The sequence below is a fragment of the Bolinopsis microptera genome, chromosome 6 (genome assembly GCF_026151205.1).
Source record: "Bolinopsis microptera isolate Bmic1 chromosome 6, MBARI_Bmic_1.0, whole genome shotgun sequence".
Classification (NCBI taxonomy): domain Eukaryota; kingdom Metazoa; phylum Ctenophora; class Tentaculata; order Lobata; family Bolinopsidae; genus Bolinopsis; species Bolinopsis microptera.
Genome location: NC_087077.1, coordinates 14,858,636 through 14,874,424, shown reverse-complemented (window position 1 = coordinate 14,874,424; position 15,789 = coordinate 14,858,636). Strand labels below are relative to the sequence as shown.

Below are 15,789 nucleotides of genomic sequence, written 5' to 3'. Positions count from 1 at the left end.
ACTTGCATGATCCCATCATTCTTCAGGACTGACACGATTTGGAGAGGTGCATGTAGGACTCTGAGCTAAGATCGGTGGAGCAGAAACGAGTTGGTGGAGCGGTGCTGGCCCCCGCCACGCTGTGCACCTTCAGCTCTCCCCCCGTCCAGCCACGTGGGCCTGAAGGTGGGCTACCGCTTATCCCATATAAGGTATAATGAGGTAGGTCAGTCTGTTGGGTACGTAATTATCCTTTTTAAAGCAGGACAAATGCTATACCATGTGTGTAAGAGAGCGCTGTCCCCCAGTGTGGGCCGCATCATACAGTACACTTTCTCTCTCCAGCTCCGCTTTGTTTTGTCTCAGGACGAGAGTATCATTATCCACCGCTCACTAGCTCACTAGCGTTCCCCTGCCCTAGTTTACATTGTCCTGATTGTCCTGGGTCAGCTAGCTTGTGCCCGCTTTGTCTTTAGCTGGACATCTCTCTCCCCGGTCCTGCTTTAACCCTGCCCCTGATCGCAGTACTCGGGCTGCCCTTTGTTCACGGGTGCTCCAACTCGGCCAAATAATGACCTGACTCGTCTTGAATTTTTGATGTGCAGAGTGCCATGGTCCTTATTGCTGTACTGAGCGAGGGACCTGCCTTTAGTTTTAGTTTAGCCCAGTTTTATTCAAATAGTTATGCTAATCTGCCTGGCTGGGATCGTCCTTATCGTGGATTATATCTGTCCTCGCTGGTTTTTAGTGGGTGGTCCCACTCTTAGATCCAGGCAGGAATTAATTAAATTTTTAAAGCTCTGAAATACCGGCGAGAGTTGCAGAGTGTGTTTGCACAAAAACCGTGCTCTTAATTCATGGCGACATACTGTTTTGTGGCTATCGATTTAATTTCCTTTCTCAGTAATTTGTGGTACTGATTTCTAAGTAATTTCATGGCATCAATAAGTGGTTCTTAATCAATCATAGCAATCAATCTGTACTAATACTATTTGGTACTACTTTAACGGATTTGTTGTCCTGTTATTGTATTTTATGATAAAGCTATACTCCCCTGAATTGGTAATGGTATCGGTCGTGCACGTTTAACTTTAAACGCAAGGTTTTACACGATTATAATTCCTCGATGTTCCACAATTCACAAAATTGATGTCCTATAATTTAGTAATTTTGTCGATATCACCGCATTGTGTTTTGTGATAGCACCCTCCGTCCGCGATTATGTTCGGATACAATTAAAATTTGATTAGGAGTCCCATTGAATAATCGTGTTGCAAGTTGATTCTCATACCCTTTTGTGTTGCACGGGTTGTCTGTCTCGATTGGTCAGAGATGGATCGTTTATCTCTCGTAGATCAGCTAAACTTGGCAACGGCTGCCTATTCAAGTTCCATGCTGTGGTTTGGAAGTTTGGTTATTTTAAAGAATGGATCAGACCATTTCTTTGTCATTATAAGTAACGAGCTTATTACTGAGCAGTTATTGATGATCGCACTTGTAGTTAATAATAACATATTAGCACATATTTAATATTCCTAAATTTCACAAAGCTCCCCCCAACGTGTCTAATTCTTGTCTGTATTCACGGCAGTGTTCTTTGCTTGGAGGTAAGGTTGCATTATTCATTAACACGAGGGAAGATAAATACATTGCACGGGAGAACGCATTCGTTTTATATGCGATCCATAGCACCACTAACGTCACTACAATGTATTTACCATATTGTTCAATGTTCAATGACTCTGAAAAAGTTTTCCAGTTCCCTGGGTCCGAAGTCAAATTATTTCCCGATTTTAATTTGACTCCAGTTCTTTTGCATGAAGATAGTGATATAATCATTTTTATCATTACGTCTGTGAAATTCGTGGGTCCACGTTTCTGATGCAAGGTTTCACCCTAACGAATCACGACTGGCTATATGCCACACGGCGACAGCCACCCTCGAACAGAACACTGACAAACGCAAACACAGACAGCAAGCAAATTAGAGGTAGTGACACAGCAACGTGAATCACGACGATACTTGACTTCCAAACTTCGTGTTGGGTAAAGATTTTAACGAACTCTCATACCAAATATGGAGTTACAAAGCAGCAAACTCTAATGTGGGTGTCATAAAGATAAACAGATTTTTTGCTGCTCCAACATAAACCCGTTCTGTCGGAGGAAAGGTCAGAATGCGAGTGTCCACGAAGATAGTAGGATCGTAGAGTGTCATAAGACCACCCGCAACAACCACCAGTCTCCCACCCAGCTCAGAACACCAAGGTTCCACTAAGGCACTATTAAAGGTACTTCAAGGTCCTTTCGCTCATTTCTTGTTGGTCATACTCATATTGGTGTTTTGCCTGGGAGTGCATCAGATCTTGCTGTTGGCTTGTAAACTGAGCACAGAGAAATGTCTCATCGCAAATTAAGAATGAAGCAACCACAAGGTTTGTTACTTTTTAGACACTGAGTATTTGCTCAAACTAAACGCTTTTTTTACACGGTTTTACACAGTATACACATGACGTGTGACACTTCTTCCTTGCTAACGGTCAGTTAGGAAGTCTCTCCGAATGAACTGTGTTTTGATTGGTAGAGGAAGAAAAAGAGTCACTGTTATGATTGTTGTTCTTCAATGTGATGAGGTCGCCGGGTGTGCAGCCCTTCAGCCACCTTTCCATATCTATAGGAATTTAGTCCGGTGGCTGCCTCTAGCTTTAATTTAAAGGTCCATAATGAATCTCAGTTCTTGTGTCACTTCTCCACAATAAAAACAGTCATCCAAAAATAGTTATCACCAACCCATATATATAGAGTCCCTTCTGCGATCAAACCAAAATAGTTTCGTAGAAGGTTCAAAGTTCGCTGGATTCTAGCGCTTCGTTGAATAATCGAAGAGTGCAAAAAGGAACAGATCTGCAGCTGTCTTGTTTATAGATTTTTCCAAAGCCTTCTTCACCATCATTAGGAAAGCACGCATAAATAGCTGGTCTGTATGGGACCCCTCCTGCCATTCTCACTGTCACTAGTGACTTGGCCTGCTCATGCACCAGAATCCAAACTTCGGCCGGTCTTACTGACTTTCAAAGCCTTTATCAGAATGTTACAAGTTGATACATTGGCCCCTTCCTGTTCATTAGTGTTCTTGGAAATGGACTTACTATTAACCCCATACAAACTCTATCTAGAAAGCTGAACTGCTACTCTATGATCTAGAACACTCGGCTCATGAACAACTCAATAAGTTGAACCCTCTATGAAGACATCCAAAGATCAGCAAACCTGGACAATGAGCATTCGAGAAGCGACTGAACGATTATACCATTTACCAGTCTCTTGATAAAGGCGAATAATATGTCTTGAAATCAAGAAGATTTTGACAACTTTTAAGAGCCTCTGATCGGGTTTAGTCTAGCTCACCATAACAAGCCAATCGTGAAATAAGATTCCTAAAAACTCGCTGACTTAAAGAAGATCCCAAAATAGATTCAAAATAAATGACATGGTTTTTAGCAATATCTGAAACGGACCACACACGACGCTCCTTTATATATTGGGCTCACGTGACCACAGCGATCCAACATCCATCTCCGCACAGGACACCAACAAACTCAAAGGTAACCGGTCGACAGACGTTAACGAACGCGAAAATAGAGGTTGTGACACAGCAACGTTAGCGTTTGAAGAATACTGAGTTTGACTTCGTGTTGGGTAACAATTTTAACGAACTCTCTTACCAAATATGGAGTTACAAAGCAGCTAGCTCTAATGTGGGTGTCATAAAGATAAACGGATTTATTGCAGCTCGAACACGAGTCAGTCCCGTCGAATGAAGGGTCAGAGGGTGTCCACGAAGATAGTAGGATCGTAGAGTGTCATAAGACCACCCGCAACCACCACCAGTCTCCCACCCAGCTCAGAACACCAAGGTTCCAATATTATAAAAGGTACTTTAAGGTCCTGTCGCTCATTTCTTTTATTCTCACCTGCCTCTAGTTGCTCTTAAGACGCTCTTCTGAGTCCTGCACAATATTTGTATACTCCATTAACTTACATTCTCTATTTCTCATGAGCAAGGTGTTAAGACATTATTTCCCAACATCAATTCTAAATGATTGCAGTTGAACGCCCTATCGAATCCAGTTGTGTGGTTAAAAATTGGTATCCTGCCAGAGAGGGTAAGATTAGCAGCCCAGAATTGAGATTGCAAGCCAGGGCCAGGCTCGCACGTTGTCTACAACTACCATGCAAGCCCACTGCCACCAATACCAGTCACGTGACATCCTGTAACCAACCACCGGCTGCTCAGCCTGTCTACCATGGTTTTCACGGTGGTTAATTTTAGAGCCGGCAGATGCCAGCCAGCGGGCATGTACCGAAATATATGATGTCAGGGCGGTATGAGGGGTGACGTTATGTGGCAGTTATTTCGGGTCCGCTTTGTTAATGAGCAATTAGCAGTTGTTCAGTTATTTTAGTTCTTCCGTATTTTACTGTTAAGTTTGTTACATAGGATTTATCAGATTCAGAGACTGAATATCAGAAGATTAAGGTATTTTCCATATAAATATTTAAAACTGTTTCTAATTGCCAAAATCCTTCGGCGTGGCAAACTAAGTCATATCAAAGTTTCACAAAGTGTTTATCTGTACTGTACGTTGAATGTACAATATTTTGGTTTGACTGCACAAAGTACAAGAAATATTAATCAATTAATTAATAAAACAATGAAGTGATGAAACAATTCACTAACAATTAAAAATTACCCTATTAATCACCAGTAATTAATTACACTAATTAATCACCAGTAATTAATTACACTGATTATAAACCTAATTATTTACCAGTAATGATCGACGGACTGATTCTGAGCAACGTTCGCACGAGTTCTCCAAACGCTATTCTAGCGCCGACGCCGATAAAGCTCCAGAAACACGTAGTCAGCAGCATGACCACGCCCACTATGATATCTTCTACATCTTACAGTTGTGAGTCATATATTCATACTTTGCATATTTGTAATCTTATTATTATATTGCATAATTCATCGGCCAATATTAACGTATTCGTTTTAGACATAGATTCATCCTGAATTAGGCTTCATTATGACTGATGGAATTTTACTTAATGTATGTGCAAAACTTACCTAACTTAATTTCGGTGCTCTTTTATTACACCCTTGAGCACAGAAGAACTATTGAACTTGTCTATATTCATTTTAAAGCTTATCTACATTAAAACTTATATACATTTAAACATTAACACCCCCATTCTCCCCAGCCCCTAACTCCACAACATCTACCACCTCCACCAACAGTAGCAACCCCTCCCCAACCATCGACTGGACTCACGAGAGGATAATAGGCTTGATAAAGCTGTACGAGAAGAAATCCGTCCTCTGGAATCCCAGTAATCCGGAGTATTTTCATAGGGATATCCGGAACATGGTGTATGATGATCTGGTCCGGGAACTCAACATTCCTGATCTCACTGGTACGTCTAAAATTGATATCATTAATTGATTGGTTAGTCCATTAATGAACAATTCATTCATTAACTTTCTGTCTTCTATTGAATGATATTACTAGGTGGTAGATCATTTGGACCTTTACCGATTGTTGAAATTCGACATCTAGCGTCATCTAGCGTTAAATGACGCTAGATGACGCTAGATGACGCTAGATGTCGAATTTCAACAATCGGTAAAGGTCCGATCATTATACCTGTTCGTTTTTAAACGCGAATTTCAAATATATAGTCTGAGTTCCTGTTTTTATTGCAACCTTATATTCCCTCAGTTAACGAAACGAAGAGAAAACTGGAGAATTTACGAAGCTACTTCCGAAGAGAGACAAAAAAGTTGCAAGACCACGAGAGGAAAACAAACGAGAAGCTCCAGTCGAGATGGCCTTATTACGAGAGTCTGCAGTTCATCCACGAGTTCATGAGTGTTAAGAATGAGAGTGGTGCTGAGCTGGGGTTCGCAAAGGTTCGTTACGTTCTCTTTCATTCTTCATTTCATAAAAATCTGCCGAGCACTTTTCTACTAACAAACTATTTTTCTCCGGACAATCCTTCTTCGCAAAGTTTTAATCTGTGTTTCCTCCGCAGAACATGTCTGCCAGAAACTCCTCCTCCTACCACCTCCCCACTATGAAGAGAGAGCACGTGACCGAGGAGTGTGCCGTTCAGGTTCCCATGGGTAGCACTTCAGGAACTCTGGACGCTAGTGCTTTCCATCTGGCTAACAACGCTGACCTAGTCGCAGTTCTCAAGGCTCTTCAGGTATAATATTTAGGATTAATTTTGAAAAGTTAAAAAACATTCGAGACAACGACGAACAATTATGCCATTTGTCTTGTACAATTTTATAAAAGAAATCTAGTCGAATGCAAATAATGAATAGCGCTGATATAAACATTCTCTCCAGGGGCCCCTAGCAGAAACCGCGGCCTCCTGTTTTGGGATAACACCAGATATAAGCGATCAGAACAGCAATGCTAACGGACTAGTTCACCAGATGAACGGAGTTAATCACTCCTCTCCGCACTGTAGTCCTAACAACACTACCAGTCCTAGGGTACGGAAATATTTCCTTGTGTTTGATAATCGGCACTTCCTGCGCGGGAAGGCAATGATTTCTCATTTTCTTTATTTATTTGATCGCGCTCCCCTGAACCCTAGCTATTATTCACAACTAGTGAAATTGTATATTGTCAATCACTGTTGAGAAAGCTATATGGTATTATAACGTCCCGGAGGGTATTATTATTTGAGATATTAATGTTAAGAGAAAAGCACCTTGACTAATAAAGTAACCTCTCACAGGGTGACAACAGTGAACAAGGCCGCTCCGAAACACCAGTGGCTCCTCTCTTGCCCCAAAACTTGGCCATCCCCGGCAAATCCGACTGTGACAGCCGTAAGTAACCAGCCACACCTTATACCACGATTACATGAAACTTGGCTGGAGTTAAATTGCGACAGCAGTAAATATAATTTTCTCGATATCAGAGAGTCTTATTCGCTTGCTGTCTGCCAGATTTATTAGAGAAATAGGTGGGCGGCGTTTAATAAGGGACGTCACGTAGTTCGTGGGAGGCGTGTCTGGTCACTCCCAGACAGGTATTAAAACGTGCTACTGTCACTGTCAGCTATAACCCTTCAAACGTCAATAAATCATGCAAATGTCAGGAAATATTGTAAGTCCTGCAAACATCATTTAAGTAGTTGTAGAGTTACGGACCTTGTAGATAACCAGTGAAACCACGCAAGAGAGAGGAAACTATTTAGAAAGGCGTTTATATTTAGGGATTTATAAAAATTCTTTTCCCGAATTCAAAAACTGATAAATGACGCTTGAAAATTCAATATTTTCCCTCACAGAATATATGCAATATATAATACGAAGTATATATATATATATATATATATATATGTAATATACAATATACATGTAGTTTATATGCAGTATATAACATATATGTAGTATATATTATATATTATATGTATTATGTAGTATATATGTATTAAGTAGTATATATGAAATATGAATATGTAGATTGTAGTATATACTATATGATATGGGTGTAATAGTATATGGGTCCTAATCCTCATAGACTGTCTCCCTTTGTTAAGTTTCTTTTCTAATGCGTCTTACCACGGTGCAGAATGTAGATATTGACTACTAGCATGAATATGTTATACGTTATAAAGGACATGAAAACCACACAAAAAAAGAAACAATGACAATAAAAAATGACCCAACATTAATACCGTGTTGTTTCAGCTGGAGATGTGTGTAAGAAGAGGAAGCTGTGTGAACGACAGTCCTCCAGCAGGTCAACTGAGGAGGCGGACCTTTGCGGGGACTACGGACGAACTGTCGCTTATCAGCTCAGACAGATGCCCACATACGATAGGGATCTGTGTAGATTACAGGTAAATATTGATAGGGATCTGTGTAAATTACAGGTAAATATTGATAGGGATCTGTGTAGATTACAGGTAAATACTGATAGGGATCTGTGTAGATTACAGGTAAATACTGATAGGGATCTGTGTAAATTACAGGTAAATACTGATAGGGATCTGTGTAGATTACAGATAAATACTGATAGGGATCTGTGTAGATTACAGGTAAATACTGATAGGGATCTGTGTCGATTACAGGTAAATACTGATAGGGATCTGTGTAGATTACAGGTAAATACTGATAGGGATATGTGTAGATTACAGATTAATACTGATAGGGATCTGTGTAGATTACAGGTAAATACTGATAGGGATCTGTGTAGATTATAATGCGTCTTACCACGGTGCAGAATGTAGATATTGACTACTAGCATGGATATGTTATACGTTATAAAGGACAAGAAAATATTGATAGGGATCTGTGTAGATTACAGGTAAATACTGATAGGGATCTGTGTAGATTACAGGTAAATACTGATAGGGATCTGTGTAGATTACAGGTAAATACTGATAAGGATCTGTGTAGATTACAGGTAAATACTGATAGGGATCTGTGTAGATTACAGGTAAATATTGATAGGGATCTGTGTAGATTACAGGTAAATACTGATAGGGATCTGTGTAGATTACAGGTAAATACTGATAGGGATCTGTGCAGATTACAGGTAAATACTGATAGGGATCTGTGTCGATTACAGGTAAATACTGATAGGGATCTGTGCAGATTACAGGTAAATACTGATAGGGATCTGTGTAGATTACAGATTGATATTGATAGGGATCTGAGTAGATTACAGGTAAATACTGATAGGGATCTGTGCAGATTACAGGTAAATACTGATAGGGATCTGTGTAGATTACAGGTAAATACTGATAGGGATCTGTGTCGATTACAGGTAAATACTGATAGGGATCTGTGCAGATTACAAGTAAATACTGATAGGGATCTGTGCAGATTACAGGTAAATACTGATAGGGATCTGTGTAGATTACAGGTAAATACTGATAGGGATCTGTGTCGATTACAGGTAAATACTGATAGGGATCTGTGCAGATTACAGGTAAATACTGATAGGGATCTGTGTAGATTACAGGTAAATACTGATAGGGATCTGTGTAGATTGCAGATAAATATTGATAGGGATCTGTGTAGATTACAGGTAAATACTGATAGGGATCTGTGTCGATTACAGGTAAATACTGATAGGGATCTGTGCAGATTACAAGTAAATACTGATAGGGATCTGTGCAGATTACAGGTAAATACTGATAGGGATCTGTGTAGATTACAGGTAAATACTGATAGGGATCTGTGTCGATTACAGGTAAATACTGATAGGGATCTGTGCAGATTACAGGTAAATACTGATAGGGATCTGTGTAGATTACAGGTAAATACTGATAGGGATCTGTGTAGATTGCAGATAAATATTGATAGGGATCTGTGTAGATTACAGGTAAATACTGATAGGGATCTGTGTAGATTACAGGTAAATAGTGATAGGGATCTGTGTAGATGACAGGTAAATACTGATAGGGATCTGTGCAGATTACAGGTAAATACTGATAGGGATCTGTGTAGATTACAAGTAAATACTGATAGGGTTCTGTGCAGATTACAGGTAAATACTGATAGGGATCTGTGTAGATTACAGATAAATATTGATAGGGATCTGTGTAGATTACAGGTAAATACTGATATGGATATGTGTAGATTACAAGTAAATACTGATAGGGATCTGTGCAGATTACAGGTAAATACTGATAGGGATCTGTGTAGATTACAGGTAAATACTGATAGGGATCTGTGTCGATTACAGGTAAATACTGATAGGGATCTGTGCAGATTACAGGTAAATACTGATAGGGATCTGTGTAGATTACAGGTAAATATTGATAGGGATCTGTGTAGATTACAGGTAAATACTGATAGGGATCTGTGTAGATTGCATGTAAATACTGATAGGGATCTGTGTAGATTACAGGTAAACACTGATAGGGATCTGTGTCGATTACAGGTAAATATTGATAGGGATCTGTGTAGATTACAGGTAACTACTGATAGGGATCTGTGTAGATTACAGGTAAATATTGATAGGGATCTATGTAGATTACAGGTAACTACTGATAGGGATCTGTGTAGATTACAGGTAAATAGTGATAGGGATCTGTGTAGATGACAGGTAAATAGTGACAGGGATATTACTCTGCTAACGATATCTTCAGTTTGCAAGTAATTTATTTATTCGATTTTTTAGTATTCATTAGTTTTTTTGGTAAAATTTTTGGTAAAATTTGAAAGAACAACAACTGCCTCCAATAAAGAAGTTGAACTTCTTCCAAATAAAAGTTGCAATTTCCTGGGTCAGGGTGGTCCGGGTTGTGAGGAGACTATGTTGCTGGGTTTCATGCTCGTGTTTAATTATAATTAAATTATCTTGACCATCGTCTAGTTGGTGGGTTAGTCTTGTGCGATATAGTAAAACGCGAGATGTCTAGCGTTCAACTCGGTGGAGTTGTATTTTTTGATCAAAGTTAAATTCGGTGACAAATCTTTAAAACTACGGTCTGGATATTAAACGTCTGAGCTGAAAGAAAGATGTTTAACTTTAAATCGTTGAGTAAATTTTATATTTAGAATATAGGGAAAGAGTGGTGTAAAATGAAAATATTGGGGCTGTACAGCGCAGGCTTTAAAAAATTAAGCGTTGACCATGTAGATAAAAATTATGAGAAATATGATACATAAAAACATCATCAAAAGGCTTTTCAACTTGAGCATGTATTTAGACTTTTCCACAACTTTAGTAATTAATTATTATTAATAATTAATTTAAACATAATCTCTCTTCAGATTGACCAGTTGATTTTCAATATCATCCACAAAGAAAAGAAAGAAGTATCCAACGGTAGTAGTGAGACTAAGGAGTCAACCCCACCACCCACTAAAACTCAAAGCTAAACCGCTTCATTACCCTCTGGTGAACATTGATGACGTCATCAAAAATCACGTGACTTCATCACACCCCACGTGACGTCATCAAATGAGAACCAGCTCTGTTGAAGTAAGATTTGCTTGAGGTTGAAGAAACGATGTTTGAAGAAACGATGTTTGAAGAGTTAGATAGTGCCCGGGTGGCGATTCTTTGCTAGACTCCCTTTGAACTCTGTAGGACTTTCAATAGAAATTTAGGAATTGTTAGTGTCACGCACAAAAATCTGATACCCTAAATTTCGAGCACATATCCGGGCCGATGTTCATGTAAATTGTGCTGGTATTATTTTATGTCAGCAATACTGTCTAAGATTAAGAATACTAGGAAAGGCTTGTACCTGCTGAAAAATAATCGCCTGTTGAAAGAGGAGCTCGAAATTTCGGGGCTGCAGATTTGTTTGTGCATTAGGTGTAGAAAGACCAGTTTTGTAGTATTTTAAAGCTGGTGCAAACTCGAACGTTATCTTTGTAGTAGGACAGAAGTAATGACGAGGTCAGAGCAGGTGCTACAACATCAAACATATTGCGTATTTTTATCAATGTCAGATTTGTTTCATGATATCGTGTGCAATGTTTATTTTGGTAAAATGTTAAGTTTTTTTGCGCACGTAACCCTTATTTAATTTTCGATATTGGCAGATTTTTGCTTGGCATGGAGATTGTGTTTTCTATAACAGAAACTATTCAAACAGTTTAATTTATTTTCAAGGGAATGACATTTTAACGTTATTCATTGAAATTATTGCATTCAATTTGATCAGAATTCAAACTTTATTGATTAAGTTTCTTCGAATATTTATTAATTATTTAACTTGAAAATTATTTATTTGCACACTATTCCCGTAATGGGCTCTCTTTATTTTCTCTTGCATGGACTAAATGTACTAACGCAGCTATCTTTGTACATTCTAATGTGCCTAGTGATAGACTGGTAGATTATGCCATTTTTCAATGTGTTTATCTCTGTAGTTTACCGCGATCTCGTGTATTGACTGTAGTATTTTAACTTCGATCGGCATATTTGTCTAACAAAGGATTTTCTTATTTTGTACATCCACTTGAACTTTCAAGGATATGAACGTTGAATCTGTGATAAAGTGAGATAAATAAACAATTTATAAATCATTGTCCTGACAATGACTGACTTAGATCTTCACACTTTAGGAAATATATGGCCTAATGATCCAGCAGTAAAACTGAGACAAACAGAAACACAGAAAAACAGACAAACAGACAAACAGACAAACAGACAAACAGACAAACAGACAAACAGACAAACAGACAAACAGACAAACATACAAACAGACAAACATACAAACAGACAAACAGACAAACAGACAAACAGACAAACAGACAAACAGACAAACAGACAAACAGACAAACAGACAAACAGACAAACAGACAAACAGACAAACAGACAAACAGACAAACAGACAAACAGACAAACAGACAAACAGACAAACAGACAAACAGACAAACAGACAAACAGACAAACAGACAAACAGACAAACAGACAAACAGACAAACAGAGTTCGAATACCGCACAACCATAAAAATCACAACGCAATCATAATCTTGATGTATTTAAAGGTTTAGCAGATCCACCGTTACAAATCCTAACGCGTCAAGTCTAACGCGTGTGACATAACGTGTGAGAGAACCCTTGATCAGTGCGTGAGTTTCTTTCATGGAGGAAGCCTTGCGTGATGTCGATTTATCAGATCCCCTAACTTCTAACTCCTCGTTTCGTCTCCTCTCAGACATAGAACTAGCTGTTTTGGTCACCAAGGAACTAGGCTATCTCATATCAAAATGGGAAATGCGCCAAAGCTCTGGGAAGTTTCCCGGGTTGGGAATCAAATCGTTGAAGGAGCGAGTGAGAGGGGTTGATTGTTTGGCGGTAAATACAAAGTGTGATATGTGGAGTATTCTCCACATGGCACACCCCCTCCTGTTCCAGTCTTGTGTTCACAAATTCAGAGAAAATGAGCGGGAAGTATTCCTGGCACTCCGCCAAGATGTTGTCACCACTATCAGAAGTCAGCTGAGTACTGATGATGGGAATCCTGGAAGGTTAGATGGGCGAGAGACAGGGAATACAATAATGTTTCCCAAGCCGCGGGACTCAAAGTCGAATAAAGTGGCAGCATCGTACCCAGATTATGATGGTATTGGGGATCTGGAGCTAGTAGTGGTGTCTTGTAAGGAGCTTGATGTTATATTGACTGAGCAGTTCTTAAAGCCCAAACACAAGGATTTGTCAGATTTTGCAGATAAAATCAGACACGCGATTAACATAGACTCGGATGCAAGACATAAGCTTTCAAGGCTGAACAATCAAAGGGACGTTTTCCTAACAGACAGGGCTGTGAATAATTTTGCTGATGACCAATCTAGGGAAGTTTATGTCAACATCTGCAAGGACATTCGCAGTATCTTGAATCCAGATGTTAAGAGAAATCATTCTAATTCATCAAGCGACCCCGGACAAAATGTTGATGGAATGGACGAGAGATTTTTGATATCGGGAATTTTAGTTGGGGAAAATTTGACCTCCAAACATATCAAAACAATTTTTGTGCTTTTCTGTGTCTTTTTACTTTTCGTTGTAATCTCCGTGTTGATCTATGAAATGACAAAGTCGAAATAAATTTTTAATCTGTAAATGTTTTGTTTTATAACATATTAGATATGTTTAAATTTATCAAAATGAAATTATTTGAAGGTTTTTTTTTTAATCAATAAACTTTCAAATTGGTACACAAATACATCATTTTATTTCAAAGAAAATATCGCCGAATGACCTTACATGCCTTGACAAGTGACCGAGTGTAAACAAAATAAGGGACACCGAAACACCAGTTGACCAGTAAACTGATCATAGCAATTACATCGGGCCCTAAATGCACCTATAAGTGAAGCGATGCTGCAACCAAGGCATGCTAGGTTTATTTCATTGAACTAATAAGGTTACAGCCTAAAATATAAATATAATAAATAACAATGTACCATAAATCATAATTATAAACACACTTTATTTAACATATTTTATTAATTATAAATGTCGAGGAATACAATATTCGATCTCGTTGTGTGTTGGCAATACAAATTATAATGTACCTTCTCAAAAACAATGAACCAGTTTATTTATTAACCAGTTGACGGTTACCAGGTGACGGTCACCAGGCGATGGTACAGACCCCAGAGCTCCCAGTATCGTAGCATTGTCCTGAACTGTTGTCTTCTTCGTATTTAAAATCTGTGAATAAAAAACGTCAAAATAGTTATTAGCACTAGCAGAAAGGTCAACAAAGTACAAAAAACTCACTTCACGTATATATTGTACATCATGAAACTAGAGTACACACTACACTACAGTAATTGTCCAACAAGCATTAGTATTTAATTATTATTTAATTAAGTAACCACTGACCCGGATTATCTGTAACGACACTGCTAGCGACTAACATTCCGCCCTCTCCTCCTCCGTCCTCCTTTACCAGCTCAGCTACATACTTTACCTCCCTTGTGAGATCTTTTTTGTCTGATACTCCCCGTTTTGTGTTGCCACGACATGTGGGGCCCTTTTGTGTTGTGGTCAGTTCTACAGGCAACACCTGACCAGATTAAATTAAAAATCTAATTGCGTTTGGTTTAATTGCCTACACAAAAGATTGTACTGATCGAACCAAGTCTCCAAAACTGAATTGAATTAATCAAAATCAAATCAATACGAAATTAAAACCTTTTAGACCTCTTTGAAGTGATAAAGCTGTTGCGTTGACTTTTCCGAAGACTCATTATCAGTTAAGCTGATGACGCTGTTAAAAGCCATGAGAAAAACCAATATCGAGGATATCATAATAGAGTATTGTAAATGCAAATCAAAATGGATCGAACTGAATACTTAGTTAGGGATGTGTGAGTAACTTGAAAATGAAAGATAAAGAGTCAAGTAGGAAATAGGTCGAGTACAATACAACAGTTTTATACATGTCATGCTTGTTATGGCTGTTATACTAAGTACTATTGTACATTCAGTTGAACTTATGAACTTTAACATTCAAACTGCGTAGTCTGTAGTCTTACTCTTTTCTTTCCGTTTAATTGTACATTTTGAATTATACTTTAACTAATCCAATCTTCCCATGCCCTAGACTATAGACTAGCACATGTATACTTTCCCCCAACAGTTTTGCGTCGAGGTTATGATCAGCAATCAGGTAACTTCATTGAAATGATCAGTAAAAGCTTACTATATAACATTAACATGTAACAACTAAGTTCATTTAGCCGGCCCATGCATGTATTTTATTTACGCGTACTTTACTCCGTGACGAACTTAACGGGTGATACTCGTAAAATATCTGTTCCATACATCCAGGACTGTCGACGAGTCCAACTCGGCGCGCGTCCTGGTAGGTTGTAAACCTACAATGACGAACTTATTAAAAGATTTGAACTACAAAGTAGATGATACAGTTACGAGTTAATTCATAAATTATTTTTATGGTTATGTTCATGCTTCATTATATAAAATACCAGCCAGATCGAGCAAGCGCTTTTGTAGGTTTACAACCTACCAGGACGCGCGCCGAGTTGGAACAGATATTTTACGAGATTTTACGAGATTTTACAGATATTTTACGAGTATCACCCGTCGAGCTACTCGCATTGAGTAAGACTAAGAGCAAGCAATAAACTAGCAAGCTAGGTAAATGTGGAAATGGGAAAGAAAAGAGTAAGAGACTAGCAAGTGCAAGCTAAATAAAATTGTTAATTGACGATGCCAACCCTCTTCAGCTCATATATAGTTACTTGACGGCACTCAGCCTGTCATTCCACCGAATCTC

General features: G+C 38.6%; 1 protein-coding gene across 1 annotated transcript; it reads left to right on the top strand.

Annotated features, from left to right (window-relative positions):
* Positions 1-138: 138 nt before the first annotated feature.
* Positions 139-11,969, top strand: LOC134816495 (uncharacterized). Its single transcript, XM_063825357.1, has 9 exons — positions 139-201; positions 4,815-4,955; positions 5,248-5,460; positions 5,766-5,956; positions 6,079-6,252; positions 6,398-6,547; positions 6,796-6,889; positions 7,757-7,908; positions 10,796-11,969. Exons 2-9 carry the CDS (start codon positions 4,817-4,819, stop codon positions 10,901-10,903), a joined length of 1,221 nt encoding a protein of 406 aa, XP_063681427.1. The 5' UTR covers positions 139-201; positions 4,815-4,816; the 3' UTR covers positions 10,904-11,969.
* Positions 11,970-15,789: the final 3,820 nt, after the last annotated feature.

Excerpts from the sequence above, each read along its gene's own strand:
- LOC134816495 (XM_063825357.1), top strand. The coding sequence starts at position 4,817 with ATGATCGACGGACTGATTCTGAGCAACGTTCGCACGAGTTCTCCAAAC. Across the intron at positions 4,956-5,247 it reads ATCTTCTACATCTTACAGTT|CCCCTAACTCCACAACATCT; the intron begins GTGAGTCATATA and ends CATTCTCCCCAG. Across the intron at positions 7,909-10,795 it reads GGGATCTGTGTAGATTACAG|ATTGACCAGTTGATTTTCAA; the intron begins GTAAATATTGAT and ends ATCTCTCTTCAG.